General features: G+C 62.0%; 1 protein-coding gene across 1 annotated transcript; it reads right to left on the bottom strand.

The window, feature by feature from the left end:
- Positions 1–37: 37 nt before the first annotated feature.
- Positions 38–27,730, bottom strand: COL20A1 (collagen type XX alpha 1 chain). Its single transcript, XM_027620393.2, has 36 exons — positions 27,656–27,730; positions 26,565–26,656; positions 24,487–24,597; positions 20,327–20,470; positions 20,034–20,177; positions 18,637–18,795; positions 18,190–18,309; positions 17,544–17,708; positions 16,643–16,801; positions 16,231–16,400; positions 15,780–15,909; positions 14,897–15,042; positions 14,681–14,804; positions 14,380–14,519; positions 13,789–13,918; positions 13,164–13,306; positions 12,869–13,001; positions 12,407–12,549; positions 12,075–12,204; positions 10,678–10,713; positions 9,832–9,970; positions 7,834–7,976; positions 7,496–7,605; positions 6,857–7,015; positions 6,691–6,768; positions 6,034–6,126; positions 5,380–5,433; positions 4,003–4,056; positions 3,831–3,884; positions 3,508–3,561; positions 2,675–2,746; positions 2,018–2,053; positions 1,858–1,906; positions 1,475–1,621; positions 638–715; positions 38–194 (listed from the first exon to the last, which is right to left on the bottom strand). The coding sequence occupies exons 2-36, from the start codon at positions 26,644–26,646 to the stop codon at positions 169–171; spliced, it is 3,855 nt and encodes a 1,284-aa protein (XP_027476194.2). The 5' UTR covers positions 26,647–26,656; positions 27,656–27,730; the 3' UTR covers positions 38–168.

Here is a 27,730-nt window from a genome sequence, read left to right as displayed (position 1 = left end):
GAGCAGCCCCCTGCCTTGGCGAGCATGCTGCGGTTTATCTGAGCGTAGAAAACAGTACAAAGGAAAGGCTCCCCACCGCCCTCCTTCCGCTCCCAGGTCCCTCCCGGACTCGCTCCTCCTGCCCGCACAGCCGCTCTCGGTGCCCAAAGTCTGGGGAGGGGTGCAGGGTCACTGTGGGCAGCACGGGAACCGTCCTGGCAGGAGAGAAAGGTGGGCAGGTCTGAGCCAGACTGCAGCAGCCCAGCCCTCCTGGCACCGGGGACCCGAGCCCCCCGGGTCTCAGTGTGTCCAGCAGAGCCATGAGCCTGCTGCTAGCAGGCTTCTCCTCCTCGGGGCGCTGCTCCCACGTGCCTCCTGCCCTGGCCCCTTTACCCACCTGGGTCAGGTGCCCGCGGCGGTGTGCCCCTGGTATCTCCTCCTGACATGCTCGCCCCGGCCGGGGCCTCCCTGGGCTCTCCTGGCTCCCCCACATCTGCCCACGGGCTTGTGAGGTTCCCCCAAGGCCCATGAACCCCCTCATGCCTTCATCCCAACCAGCCAGGAGGCCCTGCTCCTTGGGCACCTGCACTCTCTGTGCTGCACCCCCACCTTGCAGCTGCCCCTTGGGGCTCCCCCTCCCCGCAGGGTGGGGGCTCACCTGTTCCTCCTGGGGGTCCTGGAGGCTCGCTCCCTTTCAGCTGAGGGCTGCCCATGTGACTGAGGGCTCTGGGCTCACCTGAGCAGAAGGAGGGCATGCTCGAACCAAGAGGTACAGAAAGCAATGCTTTCCTTTTCCTTCTCAGGGACCCTGTTCTGACTGATGGGAAGGTGGGTGCCTGAGCCCTAAATAGACACTAGCTATTGGCTCCGTGGCCAAGTCGGGGAGGCTCAGTGGGGGGGGGGGCTCATGACAGCATGTGCCAGCCTTGTCAAAGAGGGGGTACTCACCCCAAAGGCCATGTCTGGGGAACTGTGATGGGCTATGGTGGGCAGGGGGTTCCCATGAGTGAGGCCCTCAATGCATAGCCTGAGGTGTGAGGCAGGACCCCTCCCTGCCCACAGCGCAGTGCTCCAGCCCCACTCCGCCCCTCTCCTTTCTCCCTGATCCAGGCCCACGAGCTCTGTCTCCCCTAATCAGCCTCTCATCCATCTTAGCACCTGAGCCGTGACCAGCACTGCAGCCCCAGTCAGATGGAGGGATGCAGGACAAGGTCGTTAGACCAAGCCTCCTGCTGCATCCGAGCATCGAGCATCAGGCATGTGAGCACGCGGGAAGGAGGGCGGGGGGAGGGACGGCAGAACAGCAAATGGCCCTAATCTTGGGCATCCTGAGAGAATGGGGAAGGGGCCCCTTTGGGGACCCCAGGAAGCCAGGCAGTGTCCAGTCCTGCCCTAAGTGACCTCTGTGTGGGCTCAGGGGCCCGGGGAGGGTGGGGAGCCCAGTACCGGGAGAGGGGCTGCCAGGGCCCCTAGACCCTCCCCATAGGGCCAGTACCTCCGTTCACCGGGCGGGGGCCAACATCTCCCCCTTCTCCAGGGAGCCGGGTCTCACTGAGTGTGCCGGGGTGCCTGGGGGCCTCCCAGATGGGCCTGGGGGGCCTGGCGCTCTCATGGAGAAAGGAGTGGAACTTCAGCACATGAGCTGGGGGTTGGGGTGGAGGGGGCATCAGCAGGGTGAGGCGCAGGGCACAGGGGGCCCCCATGTGCCTTCCCCCCTTGCTCCACGGTGCATGGCCAAGGAGAATGGCCGGGCCAGGCTGGGCCTGCCAGTGACGAGGCGCCCAGGCTGCTGTGAGCACAGAGGCTGCACGGGGGGCATGGGAGGCTCTGGGGTCCTCACGAGGAAGCTACACCACTCACTCTGGATGGCAGACTCGCAGGCCTGGCTCAGGAGCTGGTAGATGGTGGCCAGGGACTGTGGCTCACCCTGCAAGGGAGGATGGGCCAGTGGCCACGTTCCGTGACCAGCGGCACGAGGGCCGGTACCTCCCCCGTGCTCCCCAGGAAGTGCCCGGACCCCAGACAGGGGCCTACTCACCTTCTCTCCTCGCTCCCCTTTGGGTCCTGGCAGCCCCTGGAGTGGAGGAAAAGGGGGGAAATGACAGAGAAGTAAACCAACAGCAGAGGAGATGTGCTTGGACCCCATCCTGGCTCCCCTCTGGGCAGGCGAGGGCTGCATGCCAGGCCTGGGGTTGGGGTCGGCGTCTCCTGACTCTGCTCCCGGTGGGGGTGGGGGCGGGGGTCCCACCCACCTGGCGGGAGGAAGACCAGGGAAGGCAGAGCCTGATCCTAGGGAGCTGGCTGCAGGGAGTCCCCAGTGGACAAAGGGCCTTCCGCTAGCAAGCCAGCCAGCCAGGGAGGCGGGTCCAGGAGCCCGTCAGGCCTGTACGGAGTGCGTCCCCTCCCCTGGGCCTGCCTTCTTCCCTGTCCCCAGCTGGAGCCCCCTCCTTGGCTTGTAGGCCCAGGTCTGGCCCCACACCCTAGAGCCCACAGCCCCACCGTCTGTGCCCCACCTGTCCTGGGTCTGGGGTTCTAGCAGGGGCAGCTCCGGGCTCCTTCTGCTGAGCCCCAAACCCAAGCTCTTTGCAGGCCTGGCTTTACAAAGTGGCCTGATCGGTTGGGAGGGAGGAATTTGCTCACATTTGCCTCCTGTCTCCCCATTCCTGGGGAGGTGGTAGGTGGGAAGCGGACTTACCGTGGGCCCCACGGCCCCCGGGGGTCCTCTCTCCCCTCCAGTGCCCCTGGCCCCCGCCGTGCCCTGGAAGCCCTGCCGAGGTGTGGAGGGGCGGTTGGCTGCAGGCCCCGGACAACGTGGCCCCTCCTCCCTCCCGCCCTGGCTCCCTGTGGTCTGGGTCCCTGCGGCCTTGGACGCACACCAGATCCTTCACTCCTCCCAGCTTCCCGCAGGCTGAGCCTCATCGCCCACCTCAGCGCTGGTCCAGGCCCCCTGTGCAGGGCAGAGCCCTGCCCGCCCCACCCCTCAGCTCCGATTCTTCACTAAAACACCCGCTGGCTCTGTTCCAGCCGTCCTGAGTGTGATCATGGTCCTCCCCTCAGCCCCCACCCCCGCCCCTGCCCTGGCCCCCTGGCGGCCTTTTGCAGGACAGGCACCTGGCCGAGGCCACCTTGGGCGCCCCCACTCAGAGCAGCAAGGACCCGGCTGGCTGGGGAGGGCGGGTGCTTCTGAGTGAGGCAGCCGAGAGGGAGAAGGAGGCCCGGGTCACGTGCTGTAGCCAGCCTCAACCCCACCCTCCCCAGGCAGCCCCGGCAGCCCGGGCACTTTCCTGCCACATGGATCTTGCACAGGGGTGCCTGGGGCTGTCCAACCTGCCCGGGGGAGGCAGGAAAGACCCTTGCACAGTGTGCGGCAGGGTCCTGGGCACAGGGCACCCGTACGCCCGGCGGAGCTCTGCACGGTCCCAGCCCAGGAGGAGAGGCCTCCCCGGGTCACCTCCTCCCGCTGTGGCCTGTGTTGTGTTCAGCCCTGAGGAGATGGTGGGAGACCCTCGAAGGGCAGGTGGTGCCTACCCTCGGGCCTGGAGGTCCAGGCAGGCCAGTGCTCCCCTCCAGGCCTCGCATTCCCTGAGGGCAAAGGGAGGGGCAGGCTGGGGTGGGGAGGGGGCCCGGCACCCCTACACGCCCTCCCGTGGATGCCCATGTGGCCGCCACAAGCGGACACACAGTGACCCGTCCCTGTGAACCTGTGCGGCACTCTGAGAGCCCATGAGGCCAGCCCAGCTCAGGGCCCGCCTCCCCGCCCCGGGCAGTGACCACAGCCCCCTCCCCACTGGCCAGGCCACCACCCCCTCAGCCTCTGTCCAAGACCCTCCCGCCGCTGGCTTCTCTCCCACCTTTGGTCCCTGGAGGCCGACCTTCCCAGGGGCTCCCTGGTGACCGGGATGGCCCTAGAAGGGAACAGAGATGGCTGGCCAGGCCGAGGCCAAGGTCTGAAGCAGAGGAGACCCATGGCCCCGCCCATGCCCTCCCTGCCCACGTGCCCTGAGTGGGGTCTGATCCTACTACCTGCAAGCCCGGGAGCCCATGGTCCCCTTTCTCTCCTTTGACCCCTGGCGGACCCTGGAGAGGAAAGAGACTCAGCGGCTAGTCTGTCCCGGAGGAAGGGGGCGGGGCAGCACAGAGGAGGGTGAGGGGGGGAAGCACCTACCACAGGTCCCTGCACGGTTCGGCCCTGGGTCCCTGGGGACCCCTGCTGCCCTCCAGGACCCTCAGGCCCCATCTGTCCGGGTGGCCCAGGCTCCCCCTGCAGACGCAGGCGGGGGAGGGGCTGAGAGGGTCTGGGGCCCCCCCTGCAGCCCCTCCCTCTGCCCTGTCAGTGACCCTCCCGGGCCTCCGGCTGACTTTGGTACCAGACCCGGGCTTGTGCAGAGGCATCTTCACCCTCACTGCCCACTCTGGGAGGGGTCCTGCTGAGACCCTCTCGACCGCCAGGAACAGACCGCGCCGCGGCCGCAGGTCTCGGAGCCCGGGGACCTGCTCTCCCTTCCCGACCCAGAGGTGTGCAGAAACCAGCTTGGCAGAGCCGGCCCGGGCAGGCCCGTCACAGACTCAGCCCTCCTGGAGCGTTCTCCCAAATCGCTAAGGGACAGGGGGCACCCGCTATTTCCACCGCTTGGGATTGCGGGGCGCGGGGGGCTGAGAGAATGCCTTCAGGTAATCTTTGTGAATTAAGCATATCAATGTACCAAACTCCGTAAAGAAAACTGAAGCTATTCTCATGTGTGACTATCGGCGAGAAAGTCCTCAGGACGACATCGGCAGGCAGAGCCCAGCCGCACATCACGTGGGTGGGAAGTACCCAGTTTATGCAGTTCAGGATTCAGGAAGACACCAAGATCATTCACCAAACTAACAGCTCCAGGAAGAAAAATTATTTGGCTGTGTCCAAAGCAGCAAATCTTACTTAATATCCACACTTGAGTTTTTAAATCTAATAAGGTAAGAACACACGGACGTGATAATCACACAACCCAACGCATCCATCTCTGCTCCCGAGCCTGCTCTGCACAAACACTGGTGTGTGGCAAACGTGGTCACAACTCACACGTGTGGCTGATTTCCATAAAGTATACTGCGCTCCCAAGAATTAGTAAGAAAAGTACCCATGGAAAGCGTTCAAAGGACATTTGTCCAACAAGAAAATTCCAGCAACTTCCACAGGGTGTTGGAGCTGCTTTAGGAGAAAAGCCAGTTAAAACGGTGTCAACACAGTTCACCCGTCAGAGTGCTCAAGGTCAGAGACGAGATGAGATTTGCGATTTCTGGGGTGGGGTGGGAAGCTGGCCGCTCCCTGGGGAGGGCACCTTGCTTCCAGTTGTGGGGCTGACTCCTGCATTCTCATGAAAGGTAGGGTCCAGCCCCACAGGACTCCCTCCTACTCACCCTGGGCCCTGGGAAACCCTGCTCTCCTGGGGTTCCGTTCCTTCCAGGGAGGCCCTGCAAGGGCAGGGTCAGGGCTCAGCGCCGTCCACCCGAGGGCCCCACAGCATTGCCCTGGACTGCAGTCCCCAAGTTTCGGTGGAGAAGGGGAAGGGTCTTTCGGGGCAAGAGAATCCTAGCCCATCCTTCCCTCCCACAGCCTCTTGGTAGAGCAGACTCCGGTTCCAGCAGGTCCTGGTTCAAATCCTGGCCCCCGTCTGGCGTGGACCGCTGAGCAGAGCCAGTGCCTGATGACCGACATTCCAACCGCAGGCCCCGCCTCATGGGGGGTCCAGGGCCTGGAGAGCCACCTCCCAGGCCCCACAGTGAGTACCCAGGACAGAGGCCACCCACGTGGCTATGACTCGCCACGCCACCACCAGCACAGGGCCGCACTCCCACGGGGAAACTGGGGTTATGCTGGATCCCCAGACAGGGGTCAGCCCAGGGGAGGGCAGCTGCGGGGTGGGGGGAAGGAGAGGCTGGGTGGACGAGGCAGCTGGGGGACGCAGGAGCACGTCCCCTCTTGGAGGCAGGCTGGGACAGCTGCTCGGTGCTGTGGCAGCAGGACGTTGCCGAGAGCCCTGGTCAGCCCAGGGGAGGAGAGGATGGACTCACCGGAGGTCCCTGGGGCCCCGGGGGCCCAGGGGTCTGTGAGGAACAGGTGCAGGTGGAGGCAGATGGGAAGGCAGGGCAGGTCTCTCCATCCTTCTGGGGGAAAGGAGATCCCACTCACTAAGTGGCCCCCTAGCTGTTGTCATCTGACCTCGAGCTCTGAGGAGCCACAGACACCTGGGTTCCAGGACGCCTGGGAGGCTGGGAATGAGGGCAGGGACCCCACCCTGGGCGCCACCCCCCAGGCTGCCCCGCCCGGGCTGTCTCCCAGTCCCTCCCAAGTCCTGAGCGTGGCCAAGCCCGGTGTGGGTACAGCGTGAGGAACCCTGCCCACACCCGCAAGGTGCGGAGGCCACCCGAGTCTCTGGCAGTCCCTCTGGCTTCGCCGGATGAGCGTCTTCCTGGCCCGCTGGGTGCACCCTAGCTGTGCCCACAGAAAAAGGCAGTGCCACCCCTGCCGCTGGGACTTCCTGACACGCTCCAGCCTGCCTGGCCCCCAGGGCCTCCGGGACACTTGCATCCAGCTGCCCAGGGCTCTGGCTCTGGCCCAGAGGCCACCTCCTCCAGGAAGCCTGTCCTGATCTCTGCCAGCACCGTGATGGTGGACATGCCGTCCACCCCCAGACTCTGGGACCCTTGGCGGGCGCTAGGCCCCCGTACCGCCGCAGGGAGCTCGCAGCACATGTCTTCCTCCGCCCAGGACTCGCTGCACACGATCTGCAGCATCTGGAGCTGGAACTATGACACAGAGCAGGGTCGACCAGACGAGGCTGCGGTTCCGCGGCCCCGCTCCGGCCCAGCCCAGCAGGACAAGGTCCATGCTCACTGTGGCTGAGCTGCTCCGGGGGCCCCGGGCCTTGGCCAACCTCCCCAGCATCACGAAGCCCGCGGCAGGTGGGCTGCCCGCCTCCCCGATGGGCCTCTCGGCCACCTTCCGGCAGTCCACGTAGAGCCTGACCTTGGAGCGGCCCACGGCCACATGCACCTGCCGGACACCAGAAAGGTTCCCCTGCAGCCCCAGCCAGGGTGGGCACCCGCCTGTGCCCGCAAGGCCAGGCCAGACAGCAGGGCCCAGCACCTGGGGGTCAGGATCCTAACTCCACCCCAGGTCTCACGAGGCCTCAGTTTCCCCTTTATAGAGTAGACCAAATCACACTTGTTGCAGACCCCTCCCAGGGATCTGTGGGACCCAGAAAGGGCTGGATGCTCTCTGACCCAAATGAAGACATCTGTCTAGAGGGGACCGTGGGGCAGAGGCTCGGACAGGCCAACGTGACTTTCAAGGAAAATGGGGGGGAGTGGGGGTGGGGCGGGGCGGGGAGAGCCTGTGTGTGATGGGCAGCCTGCAGTTGGGAGGCAAGCACGTCTTGCGGGTCCTGTGTGGGGGGGGGCCTGCTCCAGAACTTGGGGAGCAGGGGCGGGTCTCGGGGAGGCGCACTTTAGTCTTTCAGGAACCTTCCAGGACCTTGTGGAAGCTTCCAAAGAATATCCTCCTCACTTCGGGCAGGTCAAAGGTGACCTCTTGCAAGGTGGCCCTGGGATCGTGGTTGAAGTAGGTCAGAGACTTCCTGCCAGCTGCAGGGGAAGGGTGGGAGCACGTGAGACCCCCAGAGGAGAACGGGGCGGCCCCACGGTCGGGCAGCATGCAAACGCACCCCAAGCCTCAGGGGCCCAAGCTGTGGATGTGGCTCCTATGGGAAGCTCCGGCCTCCCGCTGAGCCTGGGGCATCCCTGGCCTGGCCCGGACGCAGACCTCCTCAGGACCCACGGACCTGGGCCCACCAACCCTCCCTGTGGACTGACCATCCAGCAGGACCCCCAGGATGGGCTGGAAGTCCTCGGCTGTCATCTGCCATAACGCGAAGCTCTCGCGGGGGGTCTCAGGCAGCACGCGCAGCAGGAAGACCACCGTGTGCTCTGGTGGGGGGGCAGCCAGCTGGAGGCCACTGTTGGAGCACAGGTGGGGGGTGACTGCAGGCCTGGTTGGAGGTGGGGTCCCGCCACCCCGCAGACCCACGGGACTGCAGGGTGGGGGTCCACGACCAAGCTGGGCCTCTCCTGCCTCCATTCCCCAGTAGTAACATCAGGTATGTGAGGGACAGAAGCGCCCCCAGGCTGGTGCGGGTTCAGTGAGACACGCCCTGTGGCTTGGACCACAGCAAGTGTTCAGGGCACTCCTGGGCAGGGTCCTCCAAGACCCCATCCTCCAGGGGCTCTGCGGGGGCGGAAGGGGTTAGGTCATGGGGGCCTGGCAGGAGGGTCTCTGGGCCTGTGTCCTGGGGTCAGGAGCCCACAAGCCCACAGGCAGCTCTGCCCTCAGGAGTTGCTTCCACGGACCCGAGCTTGCTGGAGTGCTCAGAGTGGGCAGGCGAGGGGGGGGGGGGTCTGTGCCAGTGCCCACTGGGGCGTGCTGAAGGGTGGGAAGGGCAGGGAACAGGGTGTTAGGTCACCCAATAACATTGTTCCTAAAGGCCTACAGCCTCGCTCTTTGCCCTTCATTTGCTCTTAGGATAACCAAGAGCCCAAAAGACCCAGATCTGCCCATTCCTGTGGTTCTCCAAGCAAACTGACCCCAGGGCCTTGGCCGGCCTGCTCCTTCTTCCTCAGTGCCCTTCCCTTTCCCTATTGTCTCCCTGGTGGCCCTTACTTGTCTGCCACTTCCCTGGGGAGCCTTTCTGACCCCAACACAGGGAGGGACCCCTTCTGCTCTTAGCAACCTAGAACCCCTCTTGTGGCAGCTATGATGGTGGGGGGACACCTGTGCTGGGTGGCCTCGCCTGGGGTGGCTGATCGCATCTGGAGTGGGGGCCACACCAGCAGAACCGTCGACAGCGAGGGCCTGGGAAAGTCTGCACTTGCAGAAAAGGGACAAGCATGGCAGAGCCGCCATTGTGGGGCCGCCATCCAGGGAGGGTAGACCTTGGGGCCCTAGACGCTCAGAGCAGCCTGCCCCGATAAAGAACCGCAGATTCAAGCTTGGCCGGGAGGAAGGGGCCACCGGGAAAGGGACCGGCTTCAGCCACCCACACGCACAGGGAGACCCATCACCACCTGTCACGTTAACGTAGGAGCAGGCTGGGCTGGGCTGGAGGAAGAGGACCGTGGAGGAGGAGCTATGAGCTCAGATGGGAGCAGAGGGCACCTCCCGTGGCCACGCCCACCCGCGGCGCCCGCCACGCCCACGCTGGGGAGAAAGGCCTGAATCCTAGCAGCTTGTGGGAGTGTTGTGCAATGGTCTGCTTCGTATTTTTCAAACTTCCAGCACAAAGCATATGACGGTGCTGATAACGTGCAGCATCTTCACTCTTCACAAGAAGGGTTCACAAGAACCCTTCACAAGGAAGGGTTATGCAGTGCGTATCACAGTTCCCGTTTGATTCAGGATCTCTCCACAAACAAGGCCGGGCGCTTGTGAGCTTACGGGAGCCACTCAGCCTTGCTCACGGCGGGTCATGGGGTGGCCCCTGCAGAGCCCCCGGCTGCTTGCAGATTTGCCTGATCCACGCCCACCGGGACGCGGGAGTTCTCAAGGGACACAAGCTTCTGTGCAGAAGTCTGCAAGTCTGATCAATGCCGGGGCCAAGCGGGAAAAGGACCCGCCCGCGGCCTTGTTCCACCCATGAGAGATTTATTCATCTGTAAAACCCCACCTGCTCAGGGGAGTCCCTGGTCGGCTCTGGGGGCTTGAACCCGCCACAGCCTCCCCAGAGGGGCTGGGGGGACATCACAGGGAGGATGCGGCCACCCACCCCGGCTCTGCACCTGCCCCCTCTGGGGCCCAGTCCACCCCCAGCCCCCTACCTGGCCCGGCGGGTCAGTTGAGCATCCTTGAAGAGCGTGAAGGTCCTGGCACAGCTGAACGCCGCGCGCTCCATGGCAACACCACGGATGGAAGAGTACTCCTTCTCCACCAGGCCGAAGGCCGCCATGAGGTCGAAGCCTGCGTGGCCACGGCAGCAACGAAGGGGTGATCAGAGACTTGGGGTGAGGGAGGGAGGGAGGGGCAGGAGCAGGAGCCGTACAGGACGCGCAGATGCGAAGACAGTGACCGTGAAGACTGCCGACGGACGCACACTCAGAACCTGCAGGTGGGTGGGGGTCGGGCGCCCGGGGCCCCCCACTGCACTCCACGGGTGACCCCACACCCAGTAGCAGCCAGGGTGCCCAGCAGCCGGCCACACCACCCGCCCTGACTCGGCGGGTTCAAGGCGTTTGCACCTCCTCTGACGTTAGGGGCACCACCCCCGCTCCGGGCAGATCTCCCACTCACAGGTCAGCCCCATGTCGGGGGGCGTCCCTGTGTGACCCCCGGCCCTGGCCCCTCACCCAGCTCCCGGTTAGCAGATAGCCTGCAGGAGGCCGTACAGGACCCAGGGCCCCAGCCTCGTCTCCGCGTGGCCATGGCCCAGCTGTGACCTCGACAGTGACGTGAGAATAAAGGCCTGGCCAGCCTCATGGGGAACCCCCTGCAAAGGTGAGAGTCCTGCCTGACCGCCTCTACTGACCCCGTGACCCTGGTGCCCTGTCACTGCCCCTTCATGGCGGGTGGGGGTCCCAGGCCGCTTCCCCGGGAGGACGCGACAGGAGGAGGAGGAGGTACAGGTGGGGGATGGGGAGGGAGCTCAGCTGTCACGCGGGGGGTCCTACCTGGGAGGGGGCCATCGGGGCTGAGGGCGGGGCAGGCTGCTGGGAGGCAAAGGGAGTCTGGGTCAGTGGCGAGGGGCCTTGCCTCCACCTGGGGCCCCTCGCGGCCAGGTGGGTGCCTTGCCCTCAAGTCTACGGTGCCTTAGAGCCACGTCCTCACCCACACACGCTTGCGGGTCTCCAGGCTTGCGGTCCCCACACCTCGGATGGGATGGGGAAGCAACAGGGATGGTGTCCTGCTGCCCCGGGGACAGTGCCTGGAGGGTTCTCCCATTGGGTGCTGCACGCCAACACAGGCCACCCAACGTGTTCCAGGCGGCAGGGCCAGGGAGATGCGTGGCTGTGGGGACATGCTATCCTGGGGCGTGTGCTGACCTGGCCTGACCATGCAGGCTTACTCCACGGCCAGGTGCACAGGAGGTGCTCTGAAGCTGTCCGTGGGCCAGTAAAGGCACCACGGAGTAGGGAGGCCCCCATCCTCAGAGGCATTCAAGTGAAAACTAGATGACCCCGTGGAGGGACACAGAGGGAAGCTGGAGTGGCCGAGCTGAATGGCCTCTGAGGGTCCTCTGCTCTGAGCGTCTGTGATTTTCCAAGAAAACCAGCATATAGCCACAAACAGAATCAGCAGGAACCTCTCTGCTGGGCCCTGGCCTGTGGGTGGCCATCCCCCAGGGACCACGGATGTCCTGTCCATGAGCTTGGGGCTCGAGGGAGGCCAGCCTGGGCCCCCCTAAGTAATCTCCCTGTGACCCTCGCCTGCCCTGTCTGCGACCTGCATTCAGCTGGCCCAGGACTCCCGCCGGGCTGGACATCTGCCCTGACCTCCTGGATGCAGATATAGGAGAATTACGAGCCCATTCCGCAGCTCTGAGCCCCTGCAGGCAAAGCTCCAGCCAGGAGCCCCCAGTCGCACCAAACTGCACCCGTTTTATTGGACTAATATGGTCTTAACCCTGGGTTTAGTGGTTGCACTGCTCCATGGGGAAGGTTTCAGTGGAAATCCCAATCCCCTTCTGTTAGCGCCACAGGGCTGGGCCGTGTGCTGAGCATGACAGACAGCACATCCTCCTGGCAGGACTCCAGCTGAATAGGCCCCCAGGTTCTAGGCTTCTGGGTGCCTGGCTGGGTCTGCGGTCCGGCTAGGGTCTGGCTTGGTGTGAGGGTCTGGGGTCCAGCTGGGGTCTGCCTGGGAATGAGGGTCTGGGGGTCTGTCTGGGGTCTGGCTGGGCTCTGGCTGGGAGTAAGGGTCTTGTCTGGCTGGGGCTTGGATGGGTGTGAGGGTCTGGGGGTCTGGCTGGGGTCTGCCTGGCAGTAAGGGTCTGGGGGTCCAGGTGGGGTCTGGCTGGGTATGAGGGTCTGGGGTCTGGCTGGGTCTGGTGGTCTTGGTGCCCACTCACCCGTCTGGCCTGTGGCAGACACTGGCATACTCTCCCCTGCTCCATAGACTGCCGAGACCAGGACCCTGTATTTGGTGGCTGCCAGCAGGTCGGGGAGCGTCACGTGGCTCCTGGGTCCTGGGACAGAGATCTGGGAGGGAGGACACAGTCACCTAAGCCTCCCTCCCCTCGGAGCATCTTTGCTCATTTGGGCATCTCTGCTCTCATTTGTTTGTGTCCTGCCGGGGAAGACCTGCCCCCCTCAGCAGACAGGGTAGGCCGTGCCTCCCCCACCGCGCCCGGGACCTAGGGGCCCATGAGGGGCATGGCCTCCCTGCTCCACCAAGACCCACCGACTTCTCGGGTCCCGAGCCCGAGGCCAGCATGTAGGTGAGCCGGTAGCGGAGGACGTGGCCGCTTGGGGGGGTCCAGCTGACCCGCAGGCTGCTGGGCGACTCAGAAGCCAGGGCCAGGTTGGAGGGTGGGCTCCGGCGTGCTGTGAGGCAGGCAGCACCCGGGGGCTCAGAGAGGGTGGCCAGCATGCCCTCCCACCGCGTCCTGCTGCCCCTAGCCTCGGCACGGACAAGACCACTGGCACAGGTCAGCCCCAGGATAGCCTAGAGGGTAGCCGGTGACGTGAAACCTCGGCCCCCCCTGGGAACACCTGCCAGGAGGGTTCGGGGACAGCCTGCTGACCCAGCGGCCAGGCCATAGGGCCAGGCACTCAGGGAGCTGTCGACGGCTCTGGAGTCTGGGGTCCCTCTGGGCTGTTCCTGCTCCTCCCGCAGCTGAGGGGCGGAGCAGGGGTCACCTACCGGGGCTGTAGCGGAGGGACACTGGGTCGCTGCGGGTCCCGTCCCTGTAGTAGGCCAGGATGGTGATCTCATACTCCAAGTGGCTTTGGAGGCCAGGCAGGACCGCCACGCCCAGGTTCCCTGGGACAGAGATCTGCAGAGGAAAGGGACAGGGGTGCACCCCCCAGACAGGTGTCCTCATGCGGGCCCCGCCTACAGGCCATGGGGAGGCTGGTGCCCCTGGATGAAGCTCCAGGGCCTCAGCTCTCCCGGAGCCGGGGGGCAGGAGGGTGGTCTTCCTCTCCCCACGCCACACCTCACGGGCCTTCCCGTCTCCCAGGGGGGTCCACTTGATCTGGTAGACGAGCACTCCAGAAGCCGCGGCAGCTGCCCACCCCAGCTGGACCTCGTCCCCAGGGAGCTCTGTCACCGAGAGCTGGCTCGGGCTGGGGACCTTCCCTGGAGACAGAGCAGGGACACTGAGGTTGGGGAGGCAGGGCCTGGACAAGCAACAGCCCTGAGGAGGTGGCCGCTGCGCCCCACTGGGGCTCATAGGGGGCCCCACATGCCCCCGCCCTGGGCGACTCACCAGAGATCTGCCCCCATGCGCGGGAAGGAGGTTTCACTGTTGCGGGACCACACTTGGGGATGGCTGCCCATGGGGGGCAGAGGGGACCCCAGACCCCACACAAAAGCCATGCCCATTCCTCCCCTTTCCCAGTGCCCGGCTGCAGGCTGGGCACAGGCCTTGCCTCTTGAGGTGCCCCGGGTCGCGCCCTCCAGGGCCCCATGCCCCACATCACATGTGTCCGGGTACATGTGAGCCCACCTAGCTCAGCACTGCGCATGGCAGTACCTAGGCCGATGTGTTTAGCTTGAACTATCCATCGGGGGAGGGATGAAGCCACCCTGGGGACCCCACCCGAACCTCAGCCCCTCACGTGTGGTCAGGCGGCCGGTCAGTGTGGAGGAACCGCCTGCAGGGTAGAGGCAGGTGAGGCGGACAGAGTACGTGGTGGAAGAGGAGAGAGGGCCCAGAGTGGCCGAGCTGGCGTTCCCAGGGGCCTCCACCTGCAAGGCAGACAGGCCACGTGGGGGCAGGCCTGGAGCCACTCCCCAGACCAGGGAGGGGTCAGCCCCGGCAGGAAGGAGACCCCAGCCTGGGAGGTGCACTGGAGGGGGTACCCACCACACGGGTGGGGCCTCCTGGGCCCTCGCCCGCCCCCACCCCCCCCCAAAGAGCCTGGCTCACAATCCCCCGTGCCCTGCACCCCGCATCACAGATGTCATTTATGTGTATTTGTCTGATTCCTAGCTTCACACCTGCACCTTCCCTGCCCCTGCAGACTGGGGCCCCCAAAGGCCAGGATGGAGTTGGCTCCACAGCAGGCCAAAGCTGGTGCCTGGGGGCTCCGCCAGCACCCAGCAACTGTGAATGCAGCGTGTGGGGGGTGCTGGGGGTACTGGCCCCCTGTGTTCACCTCGTCCCCGCTGGACCCCAGGTCCCCCAGCGGCCCCCCAGGCACTCTCACCTGCCCGGAGTGGCTGCCGTCACTGGAGACAAAGCTGACCCTGAACAGGCGCACGGGCCTCGGGATGCCCTCCCAGAACACGCGGACTGAGTCGTGACTCACATCTGAGAAGCCGAGGTGTCTGGGGGGCACCAGGGTGGCTGTGGAACACATCGTAGCCTCAGGGACCAGCCAGCACCCTCTCCCCAACGGGTTAGGGGCCACCAGAGGGGCCTGGGTTCCCCCACCTAGTGGAAGGCTGAGAGGAGCCAGAGCGGGGCATTTGCCCTGGGGGCAGCAGCCTGTGGGGTGGGGCACTCACCGGTCCTGGCACGGATGCCCCGGGCCTCGCTGGCCTCTGTCCCTTGCAAGCTCTGCACCCAGACATCATAGTCTGTGCCAGGCTCCAGGCCGTCCAGCAGTGCCTCTGGCTGTCCCACCCGCACCTGCAGGGACGTGGCACTCGTGCTGCCCCTTGCCCACCCCATCTGCCTCCCCGATCACCCTCCTCTGCCTCCCCTCCCAACTGGCCTCGAACCTCTCTGCCCTCCTCCTGGCCCGGGGGGAAGGCCGGCGAGCATCGCACCAGGTACTGTGTGGCCCCAGCCGAGGGCTGCCAGGCCAGGCGGATGGTTCTGGGGGTCACGGCAGCCAGGGTCAGGGCCTGGGGCGCAGGCAGAGGCGCTGGGGGAGGGAGGACACTTTAGGAATGCAGCACCTTGCAGAGACTGTGCACACACACCAGGGGGGCCTTGCTCAAATGACAAAGGGCCCAGGTAAGTGCAGACCCTGCGGTGGGTCTCAGTGGAGACAGAGGTGGGAGGGTGGGGGAGGCCCACAAGCCAGTCTGACCCAGCCAGACTTCATTTTGGGCTGGGTTTCCAGCTGACAGCTCTGGGGGAACACAGCCACCTGTGGGTTTCTGTTTAAGGTTACCTGCCCTGAATGGGGGGGGTGCCACGTCCCCAGGTTAGAAACCCCACAGGAAGCCACGTATCGTGTGGCCCAGAAATGGCAAATCCATGCAGACAGACACAGACTGGGGACTGACAGGGGCTGAGGGGCTGGGGGCAGCAGCTCGGGGGTGCAGAGCTTCTCTCCCGGTGAGGATGATACTTGACAGTCGACTGTGGAGACACCCGGGGACTAGACTGGACGGCTGAGTCTCACACTAACGGATGAGTTGCACAACGTGGGGATTATGTCTTAAGAAAGCTGTTGAAGGGGCTCATGGCAGGTCAGAGAGGGCGAGAGCTCCACAAAGGCTTGAGAAGCTCAGAAGAGGACACCGAGGGTCAGAGAGGCCCACAGCAGGTGGGCTGAGACCAGGCCAGCCTTGGCACCACCCCTGCTAGAGGGAGGCTCCAAGGAGGCTACAGATAGGGTAGCCCTGAGCCCCGGCCCGGCTCCACCCCACCCACCTGTGGTCACAAGGCCCCGCAGGCCCTGGCCGACCCCGGCCTTGCCGACAGGGAACACAGACACCAAGTACTCGGTGCCGGCCGTCAGGCTGTGAAGCTCCGCGGACGAGGTGGGCCCCTCCACCACCACCTAGAACATGAGCCACAGCAGAGCCCGCGGGGTGGGCGCAGGGGTGGGGAGTGCAGGGGTGTGGGGTGCAGGGGTGTGGGGTACAGGTGCAGGGGGTGCGGGGTGCAGGGCTGCGGGGCAGGGACAGGATCAGCTCTGCTGGGGCTGAGGTCAGCCCTCGCCTCCCACAGTGACCTTGGCCACCAAGCAGCCACGGAAGGCGGGAGCAGCACACACGCTCCGTCTTTCCCCTCGGCTCGCGGGCCGCGGCCTGTCTGCTAGGCCACCCCCGCTGTGCCCTTCTTCCTCCATGACGCCACGTCGGGAGCAGCCCTGACTCACCTCCCGCGGGGTGCCGCCCCTGGAAGGCCGCCACGTGATCAGATACTTGAGCGGCAGCTGGGGGGCTGGGGTCCAGGACAGCTGGATGCTGGAAGAGGTCACCTGGGTCACGACCAGGCTGCTGGGAGTGCAGGCGGTCTCCGGGGCCGGGGTGCCGGCGGCCGGTGGAACTGTGGGTGCGAAGGAGGACAGTCAGGGGCCCAGCAGGCAGCCTGCATTAGAGGCTCTACCTACTCTCCCCGGCGGCCACTTCCAGAAGGGACAGGTGTCCCCCAGGCTGCAGACACCCTCAGAGCCCTGAGAGCCAAGCGGGGTGGGGTTCAGGGCGTCCCATCCAGGGGCCACAAGCGTCCCCTCCCTTTGCCCAGAGTGGCCGGGCAGGGCCGCAGCCAGCGAGGGTGACCCCGCTCACCGGGGCCCCGGCTCCCGCCCTGCACCTTCTGGCAGATGAGGCGGCTGAGCAAGCCGGCCAAGGTGCCGAGCTGCGGGAAGTCCTGCACGTTGTGGACGGTGATGTCCAGCGGTGGGGACGCCAGGAGCTGCAGCTCAGCCTCATCTGCGTTCTTCACACCTGCTCACGGGGGGGTCTGAGGACGCACCTGACCCCACCCACCCGGCACCGTTGTCCCATCCCACACGCACGACCACGGGCCCCCGGCCTGAGTCACCCAGCCGTCGGCAGGGGCCTTCCCAAGCCCGGTACCCAAGATCCCACGGTCCCCGGAACTGCGTCACCTGACAGGCCCTCCGAGAGACGGCGGCTGGGCGCTGGTACAGGAGGGCTGGGCTCCCAAAGGCCCTTGCAGGCTGTGCAGGGCCTGCCTGGGTCTCTATGGAGTTTGGGGCCGGGGGGAGGCCAGTGTGCTTTCCTCAGAGTCCCACACACCCCCAGACCTACTCGTGAACCCAGGGCCTGGGATAAACCATGATACAATGGGATCTGGGCACCAAGGAGGTACTCTGCCCCCAGGAGCCCCCAAATCTGCAGTTCCTTCCCAAGGGACAGAGATAAGAAGTGACTGGTCAAGGGAGCAGAACGAGATCACAGGGGCGCCAGGCGCCTGTGACACCGTGTGTGGGGCACATGCAGAGGGGAACATCCACACATGGCACCGAGAACTCGGGGCTTTGCTTGGGAACCCCACATCGTGTCCCCCCTCTGAACGCCCATGGGTGCTCAGCTCCTCGGAGCAGGGATGGGTCCTCCCTGTGGCACAGACACCACAGGACCCCCAGCCCCGGGGCAAAGAAGTGGGAGTGCAAACTGCCCCCCATGCCGTGAGAACCCCAGCCGAGGGCCGGGGGCTGCTCACCCACGGCAAAGACGGCAACACCCAGGTCCTTGAGGACGCGGCCAGCAGCACGGGCATCGTCCTGGGATTTGCCGTCCGTCACTAGGATCACCACCTTGGCCGCCTCTGGACGGATCCCCGCTCCGGGCTTCAGGTTCTGCTCCCGCACATGAGTCAGGGCCAGGCCTTGGGCAATCAAGAATCAAGGGCGTGCGGCCCCACGCGCCCCTCCCGGTGCCCTCCCTGCCCAGATGCCACTCCACTGGCCGGGCCCCAGCTCAGGGCCCACTGAGTCAGTCCCGGCCCCGCCAGGCTGGGGGCTCCAGAGGCAGGGACCACCACAAGACCTGGGGCTCTGCCTGCGGGAGATGCTCCTTGGGGGCTGCTTCCACTCGCGGCCCCTCCCGGAAGCTTCTACCCATCGGAGGAGCCACTCGCTTCTAGCAAGCCAGCCTGACGGAAAGCCCTGTTTTCATCAAAGATAATTAAGGGGCGACCTGCTCTTTACGAAGGTGTGAATCAGGCTCAGCACCCACATCACACTCAGCTTGATTTACATACGAGTTTTCAAGTCTGGGAGTCTGACCTGTGGGATGGAGCCAGGGCCTTCGGGACTGAGACCTGGACAAACCCCCCAAGGGCGGGGTCGCTGGGGGCCCAGGCACACCTGTGAACGTGTTTCCCCCCCTGTAGCGGAGGCTGTGGACAGCTGTCACCACCTCCTCCTTGGTGCGGAAGGTGCTGAGGTCCCACTCGGTCTGGGGGTCTCCACTGTACTGAGTCAGGCCTGGGAGGGGGGCAGGTGCTGGGTGCTGAGCCGCCCACCCCACACACAGCCTCACTGGGACACCAGGGAGGGCACATGTTTGCACACGGACAGTCACCAGAACATCCCCCTGCCCCTGTGGGAGCCCCCACCTGCCCGGCCAGGCGGGGAGTCAGTGTGTTGGCGGCCGGTGACACCAATCGGCAGGGCTGTCCTTCGGTTTCCCCAGGAGGCTCCGTGCCTCCTCCCCGACTTGCTGTTTCTCAGAGTTGGGCCTCCCATGGGTTGCTGGTAGGACTAGTGGGGACGCCTGGGGGCAGGGCCGCAGGGCAGGGGGCTGGTACCCACCGACTTGGACTTTATTTGGCCCAATTTCGAAGGGCTCGATGACGCTGGCCAGGAAATCTTTGACCTGCTGGAAATGACCGTGGCCAATACTCCAGGACCCGTCCACCAGGAAGATCATGTCCACGGGTGTGGGGGGTGTGCAGCGGAACTGGGGGCTAGCTGAGTGAGGAGGGAGGGAGGTGAGGAGCTGGGCCCGGCCCACACCACTACAGGAAGCCCCCCAACCGCTTCAGGCTAGGCTCCAAACCCCTGGGTCTCCTTCCCTGGGGTTGGTGGAGGGTGAGGGGCCATGGGGCTCTGCCCTCAAGTGTGGCACGTGGCCACGTCTTGGGGGCTCCCACTGGACTCAGAAAACCTCATGTGAGCCTTGGTTCATTGTGTCAGCCCTCTGAATGCCCCCAGGGAGGGTTAATGAGACTCCCAGCTGCCTCTCCCCTCCAGTGACCTCGGCAGGGCCAGTCCCTGTGTGTGATTGTCAATGTGGGTGCCAGTGGGCAGAGGTTAGCCAAGGGGGTATTGACTGGGGGGGTGGTCAGCATGGTTGGCAGCTCTGGGCTGAGGCCTCACTGGCTGGGGTGGTGGCTTGTCCTGATGACCTAGGAGCTCTTTAGACACAAAGCCACTGCCTGGGTCTGGGGCTCCCCAAGAGTCTATACTGTCAGTGCCTCCGGGCCGAGTCCCAGACCCAGGACAGGCCCCTCGTGAGGACTCCTGGGTAGCGTGAGTGCAAGGAGACCCCCATCTAATGGGGGGCGCAGCCCTGCCCTCAAAGCCTTGTGTTGCTGGGGAGACCATCCTGGCAGACCCCAAGTCCAATGGGGGACAGTGAGGGCGAGAGAGGGGATGTGTCCCTCTGAGGAGGGAGATACCTCTTTCCATCCCAAGTATGATTGATAGGGAGACAAAGTCAGAGACATCCAGGTCTGGGGGAGGAGGCACAGCCGATAGAAATGTCACACCTGTCTGCCCTGCCCTGGGTCATGCAGCCCCCGCCCCAAAAGCCCACAGAGGCTGGTGCCCTCGTGGTTTTACCCAACTTCTCTGTTGTTCCCGCAGAGCCCCGGGCCTGGCTCTGCCTCTCCAGGTTTACGGTGGGCTGAGAAATGGCCTTGCCCCCCGAGCCCCTGGGTGGGCGCTGCTCCTCGCCAAGCAGTCCTGTGGAGGTCACAGTTGTGTCACCTCTCACCTGCCACACTCAGGCTGGGCAGCAAGGGGCACTGGGGCCCAAGCGCACCCCCAGCAGGGGACCTGTCCCTGTAAGCCTGAGTGAATGCAGGAGAGCGGCAGGCATGCTCAAGGAGAAGCTGGAGTGTGAGGTCAGACATGAGGAAGAGCATCCCGGCCGCATGGAGAGCAAACCTTGGAAGGTGACCTACCCTCATCCGACTCTGCACCACCAGGAGTGGGCGGGTCTTGGCTTGGGGACAAGGCAACTCGGGGCTCAGGGTCTGGGCTCCCCACGTGGGAGGGCATGGGCTGCACGGCTGCCTCCAGTGGCATCTGGCCACTCCTGCTCACAGAGTGACTCTTCAAATCCTCAACTGCAGAGAGACGTGAGGGGCTGTCAGGGTCCCCCACCCCTGCGTGGGAGCAGGGCCTGGGGGGCTGCGTGGGGAGGGGGGCCACAGCTCCTTTCCACACACACACAACACTCTGAGGCTGGGTTCCTTGTGCAGGATTATGGACTTACTCACAAACTCCCGCTGTGCCAGCAGGGCCTTCCCTGAGCTGGTGAGCTCGAAGATCTGCACGGTGTAGCCCTTGGAGGGGCTCAAGCCCCCCACCGTGGCCTTGGGGGTCTTGGTAGTCAACATCACCTCCTGTTCCATGTCCCCTGGGGTGGGGGTGGGGAGAGAGATTGAGACCATCAAGGTGGGCAGGTGTGTGTCTATGCACATGCATGTGTGCATGCATGTCACAGAGTGGGTAAATACTCTTGACCTCTAAAATTTAAAAAGATTACCCAGAACTGCTAGTTCAAATTGCCTCTGTCAGAAACAAACACAATTTTTTTCTGAAGTCAGACAATGTCACATAAGGTCATAAATTATTTCCATAAGTTTTCACAACAGCTGGCACTCAATGAAGGGCAACCAGGTGTACAAGGAACAAGAGGAAGTGACAGAAAGTTAAGAGAAACAACAGACAATAGGAAGAGACCCACGGATTTTCCAGACAATGGAGTCAAGGGGCTTTAATTATACTAACTAGTCTGAAGACTTAGAGATAAGCCTATGAATTTGGGTATCAAACTAGAAACAATAAAAAGGAAATTCAAGAATGTAAAAACCAAATGGACATTTTCCAAATGGAAATTCTGGAATGGAAAAACAAAAAACTGAAGTTAGGAATTCAAAGAATGACTTAACATCTTCTTACACATAAATGAAGAGATAAATAGTGGAATACAGGTCAGGATAGAAAACACAGAATTAAGAATGGAGAAATAGGGCGCCTGGGTGGCTCAGTGGTTAAGCGTCTGCCTTCAGCTCAGGTCATGATCCCAGGGTCCTGGGATCGAGCCCCACATTGGGCTCCCTGCTCCACGGGGAGCCTGCTTCTCCCTCTGCCGCTCCCCCTGCTTATGTGCTCTCTCTCCCTCTCTCATTAATAAATAAAATCTTCAAAAAAAATGGAGAAATAAAGGAATTAAAAATATAGAAGAAACAGTCAGAGGCACTGGAACAGGGGGAGGGTCCACATGTGTGTAAGTAGAGTCCCATGAAGAGAAGAGAGAGGAAACAGGGCACAACCCATATTTGAGGAGACATGGCTAAAGAATTTTCCAAAACTGCAAGAGAGTAAGATGCAGACTCAAGAAGCACATGAGTCTGAAGTGAGATAACAAGAGGTGAACACCAAGAATATCAGACTAAACGTGCTAAGAACAAAACAGAAGGAAGCATTGTAGAGCAGTCAAGAGGAGACAGAGCAGCTCATGGCTCATGGAGCAACAACTGGGTTGGTGGCTGAATTCTCAAGAAAAACAACAGAAGCCAGATAACAATAAAAAGATTTTTCAAAGTGCTGAAAGCAAGTGCCAACTCAAGATTCTATACCCAGAAACAGCATCTTTCAAGAACGAAGAATGAAGACATTTTCAGACAAACAAAAAAACAAAACGCCAGAGAACTGGCATCCAGCAGACCCAGACTACAGGAAGCATTATTTTCAGGCAGGAAAAAAAAATCCCAGATTAAGAGACTCTGGAAGAAATAAAGGTAAAGGGTGAATATGTGAGTTGGTCTAAATTAATATTGAATCAATATAACTAAAATAATTAAGATGTGTCTTGAGATTTAATGAAGATGTAGAATCAGCATGCATGGAAAGGAGATAAATGCAACTGTGATGACTGGAAGCCTTGTCTCTACCTGGGGAAGGTGATACAGCTGCTGTGTATCCGACCCGCTGACAATGTCCAGGTGATCACTACATGGTGATGGAACCATAGCTACCAGGCTGACGGAGACATGGAATAAAAAGTGTTCAGTCATCTCATACCTACTCGTAAGACTTCACTGCTCAAAAAAGGAGACACCAGACATTGTGTACCTCCATTTGTGGCACAACAGAAATTGCACAATCACTTATAAAGAAGTCTTGTCAACAAAATATAACCAAACCGGAATCTGACCAACTTCTGGGGTGGAAGTACCCATCTACAGGAGGTACAAGGAGAGAAGAACGATCTGCATGGCACCATGGTGGTGCCGTCAGCAAAACACAGAATTTCAGATGTTCCACAATACCAGCAATCTTTTTCCTTCAACAAACAAACGTCAGATAAAAGGGGAGAGACAAAACCATTTTAAATTGAAGATAACTGGGGCGCCTGGGTGGCTCAGTCAGTGACGTGTCTGCCTTCAGCTCAGGTCATGATCCCGGGGTCCTGGGACTGAGTCCCGCATCGGGCTCCCTGCTCAGTGGGGAGCCTGCTTCTCTCTCTGCCTCTGCTGCTCCCCCTGTTCATGCTCTCTCTCTCTCTCAAATAAATGAAATCTTAAAAAAATAAATTGAAGATTACTTGAGACCTAGGAACCACATAAAGTATGTGGATTCTGTTGGGATCTCAATTCAAAGAAATTAAGTGTAAAAAGTATTTATCAGACAAGTTGGAAGATGAGAACACAACAAAATATTTACTAGTAGCTCTGAAATATTTTCAGTTTTTAGGCATGCTAGTTGTACTGGAGTTATTTCTGAGTCCTTCCCTTTAGAGAAAACTACTAAAATATTTATAGACAGAATTATATGATTATACGACGTCTTGGATTTGCTTTAAAATAATGCAATATATAAAAAGGAGTTGGAGGCTGAGATCACACAATAGTGGCCATATGTTGATAACTGTCAAAGCTACATCATGGGAACATGAAGCTTCATTACACTATGGTCTATTCTTTCGCAGGTGTTTAAATTTTTCCATAAAAATTGAGTTTCAAAGAGGATAAGGAGAGAAAAAAAAAATATATATATAACAAGTATAACAAAAAGAAAACAAATAGGAAAATGATAGATTTAAATCCAAATATGTCAGTAATTTCATGAAATGTAAATGGAAAAAATGTTTCTATTAAAAGGCAAGGATTGTCACATTGGACAGGAACACCACGGATCATGTGCTCCTTGGAAGGTGCACCTATGGTAACAGGTGAGAGGATGCTGAGTAGACGATGTCACGCAGGCACCGCCCAGCGGAGCCAGCAGCCCGACGATGTCACGCAGGCACCGCCCAGCGGAGCCAGCAGCCCGACGATGTCACGCAGGCACCGCCCAGCGGAGCCAGCAGCCCGACGATGTCACGCAGGCACCGCCCAGCGGAGCCAGCAGCCCTGGCCGCAGAGGGGGCATAAGGGAAAGCTGACGAGAGAGAACGGGAGCCCTGCACGGCCAGGCTTCTGTCCAGTAGGAAGGTGGAAAGATCCTAGACTTGCGTGCCCCCGGAACACGGCCTCAACATACAAAGCAAAGTTTGGTGAGACAAGCAGAGGAAGACATTTCCAGCACAGGTGGGGATTTAAGATGTTTCTCTTGGTGACTAATAAGATAAGTAGACCAAAAAAAAATGAACAGAAATAGAAAAGATCTGAAAAATAGGATAAGTAAATTTGGCTTAATCAAAATATCAGAAAACTGCCCCCAAGTCAGAAAGGGGGTTATTCTTGGGGGCAGAGACAGGATGGTGATGGGGAAGGGGCCTGAGCGGGGCTGGAGGTGCACCTTTCCGCTTTGGGAGGGGAGCTCAGGCTCATTGGCTTTCTGCCAATTTCTGCAACTACACACTTCTGTTTGCCGGCTTTTCTGTGGATGTCAAACCTCAATTTTTGAAAAGTTTTCTTTTTCTTTTTATTTGGGGGGGGGAACAGCAGAAGGAGGAGAGAATCTCAAGCAGACTCCACGCCCAGTGAAGCCTGATGTGGGGCTTGAACTCCTGGCCCTGAGATCACGACCTGAGCCAAAATTGAGCTGGATGCTTAGCCGACTGAGTGACCCAGACGCCCCGATTGCTGAAAACTTTTTAAGATGAGCAGCCAGCATCATGCTGGGGGTGCTCGTGGCCTCTCTCCTGTAAAATGTGAGTTAATCCTGCCCATCAGATGCCAGCTCACTGGCGTGCAGAATTCTGAAAGGGATCCAAGCTCGAGAAGGGAGTTCTTGTTTCTTCTAAAGACACTGACAGCGCCGTCGGCATGAGCTGGATGTGGGCATGGACTTCATAGGCCTTATTCTCCTGCTCCCATTCCCGCAGCACTTGCCCACCACTCACAACATGGGTGCTGGGATGGAGGAGCTGGGCACAGACCAGCACGCCGGCCGCCGGCCCCGCCAGTCACACAGACCCCTTACCTGCCCTGGGCTTCACCTGTACCAGGTAGCCGAGGCTGCCCCCTCCTGACTCCCTCCACTTCATCTGCAGCTGGTCCTCGGGCAGCACAGCCAGCCTCAGGCGGCTGCTCGCTGGGGAGACACGACCGGTGGTCAGGACTGGCCCCCGGACAACACCCAGCAGCTGTGGGGGCCCAGCAGGGGGACACGGGAGAACCTAAGGCCCCGTCTGGGGCTGAAGGAGGACCGGGCCCTCCAAGGGTCCCAGGGGCCAGGGCCACTTGGTAGGTCCAGTGAGGAGACTGCCCCCACCCAGGGAGGCTTGCCCGGCTCTGCGAGAGGTGCCCCCCGCCCTGCCAACCGGGGCCCAGGCCAGCATCCAGGATCAGTAGGAGCAGCCCCACTGGCAACCAGCAGCGTGGAGCCCACATGGCCCCTGCCCTGGGGCCTGGAGCCGCCTCATTTCCCCAGCAGCGTCCACACAGCCCTGTGGGGTCCGTGGCCATCCTGGGAGGAAGAGGAGGGGCAGTAGAGGACTGAGCCCTGGGACACAGCCTGGCCTCCCGGGGAAGCTTCCAGGAGCTCCGTGGCAGGGGTGGCTATTTTTGGAAAAGGGGGACAGAGATGGGCTTCTTCTGGCTGCCCCATGAGAGCTGGGGCACAGGAGAAGGGCAGGGGTGGGGGGCGCCCAGGGCAGACACAATGAGCAACAGCTCACAGGGAGAAGCAGCTGGACTGGGCGTCCGGATGTGCCCAGCGGCTCCTGGGAGCCCCAGGCTGAAAGGCAAGAATGTCTGACGGGGGAGCTATGAAAAGCCATTTGTGAGCGCGACCCCCCCAACTCCTGCTCATGAAGGGCCCTCTGTGTCTCACGGTGCCTCTGACATGTTGGGGGAGACATTCCCAGCTGCCTTCGGGATCTGCATGTCAGGGGTCCTTGGTGGGGCATGGGGCAGACAGTGGGGGAGCCTGCCGGTGGGAAACCCCCCAGGAGCACCCCCTCACCAGGGTCACCCCCGGGGCAGGCAGCCCGGACATGCGGGCCCACACCCACCCTGCCCTCCTCGAGACCGGGAGACCCAGGTCTGCTCAGAGTCTGCAGGGACCCTGCCGAGTGCGGAGCTCAGTGTGTCCGTGGACTCACTAGTGACTTGGCCCCACTGTGGCATGATCCTGTCAGGGCCACAGGGACCCAGGGACACGCCTGATGACCGCGGCCAGTCTGCATGACAAACCAGCACTGAGGAAGAGTGCTCAGCAGACCCGTGCCTCCCTCCACACGAGGTGTGGCCACGTGGCATGCCCCTCCACCGTGCACGCGTTCTCAACAGAGACCATGAGTCAAACACAGCGAGACTCGGGCAGTCGCCCAGGAGGGGCAGCTTCAAACAGTGAGGAGGCAGGTCTCCTGCCCTCACAGGACTTGCCGGGAGCCCCCGGGTCGGCAGCTGCAGACTGGCCTTCCCAGAATCAGTCCGAGCCGGCCCCCCTCGTAGGGAGCTTGGCAAGGACATCCACCACGTTCCACACTGCGTCCCTTCTGGGGTATTCCAAAGACACGGAGATGAGGGTCATTCCCAAAGGGAAGTGATCAGACTGGGTCACAAGACGCTGCTGGGCAGCCTTGTGTTCTCCCTGTGCCTGAAAGTGAGCAGGGAAAGGGCCAGAAGCAGGAGCAGAAGGTAGCGAACGGTGCTCTCCTTGGGGGGACAGGAGGGAAAGCGGGTTTCCCTCCTTACTCTAGACTTGTGCTGTTTGGAAGTTTTACATTGTAGAGGTGTCCTGAAATAATTCAAAATAAAGCATGAATGTAAGACAGAGCTCAGGGCCAAGCGTGTCAATAATTGTCAGAAAGCACACAACAGCATCCCCACGCTGGGCTGACAGCAAGGCCAAAGGTCCCGCAAAAAGCCGCGGGTGGTGCTTTGGGCAGAGGACACAGGTGGCCTCTGGTGTCCTGTCTTTCCTCCTCAAGCACGCCTTCAACTCGAACAGCTCCTGGTGGAGTGTCAGGAGCGGAGGCAGAGGCCCCTCCTGAGTGGGTGGGGTTGGGCACGGACTGGCGCCACATTCCTAGGAAGCACCCCCCGTGTCCTTACCTTGTCCCCGGCCGAGTCCCAGGGCAACACCCAGCCACAGCCAGAGCCAGAGCCCGAGGAGGGGGCACACGGGGGTGCTCATGGTGCACCGCCTGTGGGAAGAGAGGCCATCCGTCCATCCGTCCATCCAACCACTCCTGAGCTGCTCCACCCACACCGGGCACCCCACATGCAGTGACCCCATAGCTGCTGCATGCCCTGTCTACAGTGGACCTGTGTCCTGCAAGGTGGGGCAGGTGCTTCTCTGGGTGAGAGGCCAGCTGCCCTTCCCCTGCCCAGCCCCGGGTGCGTCTGGCCCAGCCACAGCCTCTGGTCCTGCATCCTGCCCTCAGGACATTCTCACAGGCCAGCACAGGGCCCTGACTGCTGGCCTGGTCACTCACTCATCATTAGAACAGACTGGGACAGCTGCTGCCGGGGCCAAGGGGCCTGGGGAGGGAACGAAGCCAGGAAGGGGCAAGCCCTGTCTGCAGCCAAGGGGCATCAGAGCTGGGACCCCATCTGAGCACAACCCCTGGGGGTCACGCAGCTGCCCTCTGCCGGACCCAGGAGGGTGTGTCCTGGTTGAGGACTGGCCCCAGTCAGCCTCTCCGCAGGGCTGAGAGGTCCTTGGAAGTAGGGTTGGGGTCCTAAGGGAGCCCTGTGGGGTCACCCTTCCATCCCCAAGCTGCACACAGCCTGGGGGGCTGCCTCTGCGGACAGTGCAGAAGGGACACACAGCACAGACCCTCGGGACCCCAGCCACCCCCAGGGAGGTGGTGGCCAGCCCCGCGGTGCAGAGCTGCTGAGCTCGCCAGCGTCCTCGGGGCTGGAGGGCAGTGCCCGGGCTCTGGACCTTCCAGGCCCCCCGAGTCCCCCCCTGATCCACATTCTGAAGCCAGACCCCTTCGCTCCCCAGAAACCAGACTCGGGGGGACCCCTCCCAGGGCACAGAGGTCATGGCTGTGAACCAGCACCCTCTGCACAGTCTGCCCTCAATGCCCCAGGCCTCTTTGAAAAGGCAAGATCATCCTCTGATCACAGACCTAGGCAGACCCCTGGTGGCCCTCCCCAGCCCCCCAGCCCCCCAAGACCAGAGGCGAGTCACTAACCTGGACGAGGGTGGCGTCCCCGGGTCCCCACTCGCCCCGCTCTGGTCCTGCCGCAGCCCCGAGAGGCGAGGGCTT

Source organism: Zalophus californianus, chromosome 8, assembly GCF_009762305.2.
Source record: "Zalophus californianus isolate mZalCal1 chromosome 8, mZalCal1.pri.v2, whole genome shotgun sequence".
In the NCBI taxonomy this organism is placed as follows: domain Eukaryota; kingdom Metazoa; phylum Chordata; class Mammalia; order Carnivora; family Otariidae; genus Zalophus; species Zalophus californianus.
Note: the sequence above shows the minus strand (reverse complement) of the source record. Positions and strands in the feature narration are given on the sequence as shown.